This window comes from Lissotriton helveticus, chromosome 2_1 (genome assembly GCF_964261635.1).
Source record: "Lissotriton helveticus chromosome 2_1, aLisHel1.1, whole genome shotgun sequence".
Taxonomy (NCBI): Eukaryota; Metazoa; Chordata; class Amphibia; order Caudata; family Salamandridae; genus Lissotriton; species Lissotriton helveticus.
In genome coordinates, this window is record NC_136059.1 from 870281441 (window position 1) to 870290094 (window position 8654).

The following is an 8654-nucleotide window of genomic DNA, read 5'->3' on the forward strand; positions in this document are numbered from 1 at the left end:
TTATCTAGGTCCCCAGTTCCTTATAAAATGCCTAGCCATCCATATTCCCAACAGGCCACTTCGATCCTCCAATGCATTTCTTCTGTCAGTACCTCGCACTAAAACAGTCCCTTGGGGTGATCAGCGTTTTGTTGTCACAGTCGCAAAACTCTGGAACTCTCTCCTGCTGGAGATCAGATCCTGTCAATCTTTGTTAGCCTTCAGAAGAAAAATAAAGACTTGGCTGTTTAATCAAATACCTGCTTATCACTCTGCCACTGTCCGCAGCGACGAGACGCCATTGGGCATTTGCGTGCTTTATAAGTTTAAAAAAATATATAAAATACTGCCTCCCTGAGAATAGAATCACTGTATCCTTTCCTCTTGAATCTGGTGAGTGCTTCCTGTGTGTATTCATCTAGGTCTTTTTGTGTACTGCAAATTCTTCTAAGCCGTAGGAGTTCCCCAAATGGGATTCTTGAAACTAAATGTTTTGGGTGCGCATGGTGGCATGGAACGTGGAATACCTGCCGTGGCTTTCCTATGTAGAGTGGTTGATACCTTCCCATCTTTAATGTACACCATCACATCTAGGAACTCAGTACTTTCTTTACTCACATGTGATGTAAACTTGAGATTGGCAGTGTTCATGTTGATACTTTGAATAAAATTGATGGCACTTTCATCATCGCCTTTCCACACAATAAAAATGTCATCAGTATAGCATAACCAATACTTTACATGCTGTGAATACATACCAGAGTGTGTTATTTTAAGAACCTGTTCCTCCCACCAGCCAACGTGCAAGCAGGCATAGCTGGGGGAAAAACAGGCTCCCATTGCCACACCCCTCAATTGTTTATACAGATCTTTGCCAAACACGAAGTAGTTGTTGTGTAGGCACCATGAAATAAGGTCTAGCAACATCTTGTGATTGTAGCAGTTCAGGGGTCTTCTATCCAAGAAATGCTCGACTGCATTCAGACCTGTGTGATGTTCAATGCTAGTGTAAAGTGATTCGATGTCCAATGTTAAAATATTAGATCATCTGCCCATTAAATACCGTTCACCTTTTTTTATTTTAGAAAGTTTTATATATATATATATATATATATATATATATATATATATATATATATATATATATATATATATATATATATATATATATATATATATACACATATATATATATATATATATATATATATACATATATATATATATATATATATATACATATCCATATCCACTCCTCGTCCAGGATAAACGAAGGCATACGGCACTCCAAGCAGTGTTTCACTTCAACTTTTTAATCCAATAAGGCAAAAGTAAAGCATCGGCGTGTTTAGGCTTTAGAAGTCGTGACAAAGGCTTATGAAGCCGAAGCATGTCTGACGCTTTACTTTTGCCATATTGAAATAAACAGTTGAAGTGGAACACCGCTTGAAGTGCCCTATTCCTTTATTTATCCTGGACGAGGAGTCGTTGATAGATATATATGTATAAAACCACACCTTAAATCCCCCCTCGCCCCTATTTTGTTTGAGCTGCATTAAAAATGTCCTCTGATTAAAAAAAGGACTTGCCTGTATAGTAAAGTACTGTCTGGTAAATAGGCCAACAATAGCCTGTATGGCAGTTACCTATGTTGTGACAGCTCACGTAGTAAAAAAAAAGTGCATTGTAATGTTACATACTTGTTCAAGGAGCAAATTCAGCTTTACTAATTGCCTCGCTCCCACAATCTTTAGGTTAAGGAACATTTTCTTTGAATAGTGCTTAATGGAGATCATATTGAAGGCGTAGTCTAAAAGGAGGCAAGATGGCTACATACCCAGTAAGCGCCTAATCTGTCCAGTCGTTCTGGTTAACATTCTGCTGAGCATGAGCTCTGGGACCCGATAAGAGGGGATCCACTAGTAGATTTGCCAATCCAAAGTCCTCCTGCACTGGGCTCCTAGGGGGTGAATTAGAGATGTGCCAAAGATGTGATGAGAGTCGGTCCTCGCTCACACCAATAGACATTCTAGAAGGGTTGGAAGTTTACCTATAATCTAGTGTTACTTCAGTAGTGTATGCTTCCACCCCTCCTTTCCAACCTTTCAAACGGCTACTAAGACTATGAAAAGCCTTTCCCAACACGATACACAATCGTTTCTGGTTATCGCTCATATCAAGCACAATACAAAGTTGTATCCCCGGGTCTCGAGGCTCTTCCTCACATCAAACGAGTTCCTCCTCACAGGAGACTCAACCTTCTCGCTTGGGGGTGCCCTTTCCCCTCTTCAAATAATGTCACTGCGACAGCCACTACATGAAAGCCCTGTGCACAAGCCCCTCAAACATCAAAGCCACTGCTTGGACAGCATCATCAAATTCAAAAAATAAGTCAGCAATACAATTCCCCACCCTGTCAATTGGCATTATCCCAAACCACTTTCCTTCACCATAGTAGCCCCAGCCATATCAAACAAAACAGTGCTGTTCTGCTGAACCGCAGCCAAAAAATGACCTTCTTCAAATCTCTCGGAAAGACCCCCTCCATACCAAATTAGCCTCTCAACCCTTCTTGGAGGTTGTCACAAATGGATAGCTAAATGGTGGACGAATGCGCACACCCTACAAAATAGATTAACACTTTAAATCCAGCAACCGCTGGTTGCGGATTCATCACAGCGTTCCAGAAACAGAAGGCTAAAAAATATTAACAATATACAGATTCCTCTTACCCACTTTCATAGCTAAGTTCAGTTACTCTTGTGCCGTTATGCCACCACAAAACCAAACGACGTTTAACAACAGGACATAGATTAAAACAATCTATCTCCCTTCACGAATATAATGTTTAAAAATATACACGTTTCCATTCTTTTAGTTTCCTTACATGCTGTCGTTCCGATCAGAAGACCAATACCGGTATGTATTGATAGCCCACAGTAAAACGAAAAAAGATTCCTGATAAAGTGTAATGCACCTGTGCTAAACTTAAAGTGCTAAACTTAAATACTAATGTGTTGAATGTTGTTTTATTGTACGCGAGTACTGAACACCTACAGAAGCCAAAGAATACATTTTATCAGGAAAAGCAAATATTCTAGTTGCAACTTAATTTAAAAATTATCAAAAAATAAATATGTAGAGACGGAAATGTGTTTAAAAAAAGTATTACCTCTGGATCCCTTCATGTAATAAGTTACTGTGACAATTTTCGTAAGTTTATTTAGTATAACTTTTCATTTTAATTTGCTCCCTAAAGGTTATCTTCCATTCGGAAAACCAAAAGGAATGTGAGAGCAAGAAAGCTGCCAAGAAAAGAAGGCGACACATTTTTGCACTGAAGATGAAGCAGGCCATTAAAGGCATCAACCTTCAAGAACACGATGATGCATCACGAGAAACGTTTGCGAGTGACACGAATGAGGCCTTGGCATCCCTTGATGATATTCATGATGGACATGTTGAAATGAGGGTGGACCCAGAGGATGCCATTGAAATTGATCATTGTCAGGATCTGGAGACTTTTTGATCTGAAATATGTCTATTGAGGCAAAAAAATTAGCTGGGAGAAAACTGTTAAAATTGGCATTTTTTTAAATCTGCAATTTTATAGCTGTGTTTTCATCCCAGAATGAAGTAATGTGGAAAAAGAGAGAGCTTTGTCTGTATGTACGAAGAAATAGCTGAATTTTATTTCGAAGCAATGTGATGCATCGGCAAGGAAAAATGTAGGATGTTGCCTGCCCAAGTGTTTTCCCATCTTGTAAGCCGTAATCAACTAAAACGTATCGGCAGTTCCAAATTCAGGCAACGCTTTCAGAAAAAAACTATATCCTGCATTTCATAGTTTCTTATACTAGTCTGCATAAAACATTTGAAACGCGATTAACTTCATACCAGGATCAATTATCCGAACTCTGATTCACTGCAAATGTAATGAAATGTTTTTTTCATTTAGTTGGTTATAATTTAATGACTGTTTATTAATGAACAGAAAGGAAGCAAAAATGCTAACTTTTTTGTATCTGCAGTGTGTCATTCGCCTTTGGTTTTTGTGGCTCCTGCTGTCTTAAATTAAAACCCCTCCGTCCTGTAAATGAAGAGTTAGATATTTAAATAACCATTGATAAAGCCAGTAGTTCTTGCCACGCGAGGTATTGACTTTTTCAATGTTTTTAGTCCTGTTGTACAGCAGCATGGCTGGAAGATTAAAATAAAAAAGGCTTCATTATGCGGTCGACTGTGACTATGGCATAGTTTTTTTTTGTTTATTTTTTTAATTGCGTGATGCAACATGTAGTGAGGGCATGGCTATGAACAAGTGAGTGTAGGGAGAAGCACTGACACGCCCACCGCTGGCCGCGTCAAATTGCTTATTTTTCTTTTAAATTGTTTATTTTTATTATGAGGGGTCGAGGGCCTACACAGACAACCGAAGGAGAGCGGGTGACGGGGCAACAGGTAGAGGGCGGGTGAAATGTGACAACATGGACAACGGAGGAAGGGTTGGTGGCAAGTGCAACACTGACAACAGATAGAAGGATGGCAGGGTATCACAGACAATAGAGGGAGGGCAGGTGGTGGGGGCAACATGGGCAATGGATGCTTATACGGACAACAGAGGGATGGAAGTTGGGGCATCTGAAAGAGACACGTTAGTGATAGATTCCTTACCTTAGAATATCCCCAGGCGTCAGGCTGGATCCAGAAATTTTTGCGTAGCAATACCCCTGCGCGTCGGTAGGCATCGTCTGCGGCTCTGCGTCCGTCGTCGGCGTCGTTAGCGCCGGAATGACGTCGTTGGAGTACTTAGACGCCGTCCATGCGCGCTGACGTCAGTTCTTTTTTCCGCGCCAGCTAGCGCAGATCCGGAGAAGCTCTACCCCTAGTCATTTTTTGACTAAAACTTTTGATCTTTTTGATCATTTTTATACTCGAGTCTTCGACTCGAACGGTGCCGGTAGGGATGCCCGGGTTCAAGCCCTGTTCGAAGTGCGACCAACTGATGTCAGTCACGGACCCCCATCGCCGTTGCCTGAAGTGCTTAGGCCTCGACCACGACGACCGCACCTGCTCCGACTGCCGGGCCCTGACGTCGAAGGCTAGGCGGGAGCGGTCCCGCAAGCGGCTCGAGCTCCGGCAGTCGGCCCCGCGCCGTTCCAGGTCCCGGTCCCACGGGAGGTCGAGGGACCGGTCACGGGGTCGGAGTCCTCGCAGCTCCGGGAGTGGACATCGGTCGTCGGGATCCAAGTCCTCAGGTAAGAGGCATGAGAGGTCGGAGCGGCATCATCGCTCCTCCGACCCACCCCGACGCTCGCATGATGCGGCCGGGGGTTCGGGCGACACCGCCCACGCGGCTCCGAGAGAGTCGCAAGCGTCGCCGCCTGCCCCACACCTTCGGGTCCCTGGGCACGGCGCGACGCCGGAGGAGGTCGAGCGGTACCTCATGGCCATGAAGTCCCTCCCTCCTCGGCCGGGCACCGCGGCGCCTTCGGGCCCAGCGGTCCCGACCGGAGGCCCTAGCGGGTCGGGCGCTTCGGCCCCGACGCCGCCGGGTGCTTCGTCCTCGGCGCCGCCGGCGACTTCGGTCCCGGCGCCGCAGGACCTCACCGGACCCGCTTCCGGATCCGGGTCGTCGCCGGTCGACCTCACGACCTCACCGGCGCCGGCCCCGAGGGTGTCGTCCCCGCAACGGGCGCCGTCCCCGATCTTCCCTCTGTTCCGACTCTGGCGCCGGACCGGCGCCGTTTGGCGCCGCTTCCGACGGCCTTTGGAGATTTTTATTTCCATGAGGAGGCCCAGTCTGTTGACCCTGAGTTACAGGAGACTGGTGACGGAGGTGATTGGGAGGGGTCTGAGGACCCTCTGGCACAGGAGTGCCAGTCTCAAGAGGACTGGACATATGAGCTTGGGGAGGCCAGTGGTATTGACACTTCGCCAGACACTGGATTTGTCTCCCCTCCCACCGTGGCTACGGAGGAGGGGGCTGCTTATAGTGTAGTGTTAACGAGGGTGGCCAAGGCCTTGGGCCTTAAGCTCCCCGTTGCGGCCGTGAGGACTAACCTCCTCACTGAGGTTCTTAAACCGCAGGCAAGCTCCAGTGAGCCTCTGCTGCCGTTTAATGAAGCCTTATGTGACGTTCTTGTGGGCGCCTGGTCCAAGCCCGCCACGGGTCCGCCTGTGGATAGGAACGTGGCCAGACGCTACCGCCCGGCTCCGGGCGACCCTTGCTTTTTGTCCACCCATCCCACCCCCGAGAGCCTGGTTATCCAGGCCTCCACTTCCCAGACCGCATTCCCGACGGCCCCGCCCGATCGGGAATCCAAGAGATACGAACAGTTCGGGAAGAAAGTGTTCTCGTCCCTGAGTTTGGGACTGCGGTCTGTCAATACCGCCTGTCTCTTGGGCCGCTACACCCACACCCTGTGGGACACGGTCGCGGACGTGCTGCCACAATGCCCGGAGGAGGTCCGGGCTAAACTCGCCCAAGCCCTTGTGGAGGGTCGAGATGCGGCGCGCTACTCTATCCGGTGTGGGCTGGATACCACGGACTCACTGGGCAGGGCGATGGGAACGACGGTGGCGGTTCGCCGCCACGCCTGGTTGAGGTCCGCCAATTTCTCGGCCGATGTCCAGGCCACCCTCCTGGATATGCCGTTCGATGGCCGTCGCATTTTTGGCGACAAGGCAGACCATGCGCTGGAGCGCTTTAAGGACTCCAGGGCTACGGCCAAGTCCTTAGGCCTCTCAGCCACGCGCCAGCAATCGGGTGCCTTTCGCTACTTTCGTGGCCACGGGAGGGGCGTCCCCACACGTGCTGCCAGCCACGCACCGCAGAATACCCAGCGCGGTGGCGGCGGCGGTTGGGGTCAGCGGCGAGGCCAGTCCACACCTCCCTCCGCAGCACCTGCCTCCAAGCCTTCCTAGTCCGAGTTTTCAGGCCCATGTGACGCCTGTGGGAGGCAGGGTTCGCCATCACCACTTCCACTGGCGCACTGTCACATCGGACAGGTGGGTGCTGCAAATCGTCCGAAGGGGCTACTCCCTCCCCTTCGAGGCGACCCCCCAGCCATGCCACCGCAATTCCACCGCGTGTCGGGGGATCACTTGCAACTTCTGCAAGAGGAAGTCACGGCCCTCTTGGCCAAGGGGGCCATCGAGCGCGTTCCTGGGCCAGAAGTAGGGTGTGGATGTTACTCCCACTACTTTCTGGTGCCCAAGAAGGGCAAGGGGGACCTGCGCCCGATCTTGGACCTACGGAACGTCAACGGCTTCCTCCGTCAAGAGAAGTTCAAGATGCTGACTTTGGCTCAGGTCTTAGCTGCCCTGGACCCCGAGACTGGATGGTAGCGTTGGACTTGCAGGACGCTTAATTTCACATCCCCGTCCTGCCGGCCCACCGGCGTTACCTGCGGTTCACGGTTGGCCACGAGCACTTTCAGTTTACCGTGCTCCCCTTTGGCCTTACCAGCGCCCCACGGGTGTTCACGAAGGTGATGGCGGTGGTCGCAGCTCATCTGCGCAGGTTAGGGGTGTCAGTCTTCCCCTACCTCGACGACTGGTTGTTGAAGGCGGGCTCGCCCCAGACAGCCCTCAGCCACCTCCAGACTACGGCCGACCTCCTGCATTTGCTGGGGTTCTCCATCAATGTGCCGAAGTCGCACCTGTGTCCCTCTCAGAAGCTCCTCTTCATCGGAGCGGTTCTAGACTTGTCGCAGTTTCGGGTTTACCCTCCCGAACAGCGGGTTCGGGATATTCAGGCTCGGATTCCCATTTTTCGGCCTTTATCCCGAGTCTCGGTCAGGTTGACGCTGCGGCTTCTGGGGCTGATGGCCTCCTGCATCCTCCTGGTGGGTCACGCCCGGTGGCGGATGCGGGCTCTGCAGTGGGACCTGAAGTTTCAGTGGGCACAGCATCAGGGCAACCTGTCCGATCACGTCTTGATCTCGGAGGGCACTGCAAGACAGTTGCAGTGGTGGCTCACGGACCGCGATTGGGTCAGTGGCCGATCCCTCTCCCTACCCCACCCGGAGCACGTAGTTGTGACGAACGCGTCCCTCCAGGGCTGGGGTGGCCACATGGGAGAGGCGGAGATCAGAGGACTCTGGTCTCCGGCGGAGGCCCGGCTCCACATCAACCTGTTGGAGTTACAGGCGATTCGTCTAGCGCTGAAGGCATTCCTCCCCTCTGTCCGGGGGAGTGTAGTGCAGGTGTTCACGGACAACACCACCGCCATGTGGTACTGCAACAAACGGGGCGGGGTGGGGTCGTGGACCCTATGCCAGGAGGCTCTGCGCCTCTGGCAGTGGCTGGAACATCATGGCGTGACCCTGGTGGTTCAACACCTGGCAGGTTCTCTGAATGCCAGGGCGGACGAACTCAGCCGTCGGTGCTTGATGGATCACGAATGGCGTCTGAACTCGGACGTGGCGCAAGGCCTCTTTCAGCAATGGGGAGAGCCTTGGTTAGATCTATTCGCCACCGAAGAGAACGCGCAATGTCATCAGTTCTGCGCGTTGGAATTTCCAAGGCGGCACTCGCTCGGAGACGCTTTTCGTTGCGAGTGGAGTTGCGGTCTATTGTACGCCTTTCCGCCTATACCACTTCTGCCCAGAGTGCTGAAGAAGATCAAGCGCGACCGGGCCCAAGTCATCCTTGTGGCTCCGGACTGGGCA

General features: G+C 50.3%; 1 protein-coding gene across 2 annotated transcripts in view; it reads left to right on the plus strand.

The window, feature by feature from the left end:
* PHAX (phosphorylated adaptor for RNA export) overlaps positions 1-4217 on the plus strand; it is a 154425-nt gene extending 150208 nt beyond the window's left edge. For both annotated transcript variants that reach the window (XM_078675594.1, XM_078675593.1), the window contains one exon: positions 3239-4217. In XM_078675594.1, coding sequence (XP_078531720.1) covers positions 3239-3508 — 270 coding nt within the window. In that variant the 3' untranslated portion in view covers positions 3509-4217. The remainder of the gene's footprint in view (positions 1-3238) is intronic.
* Positions 4218-8654: the final 4437 nt, after the last annotated feature.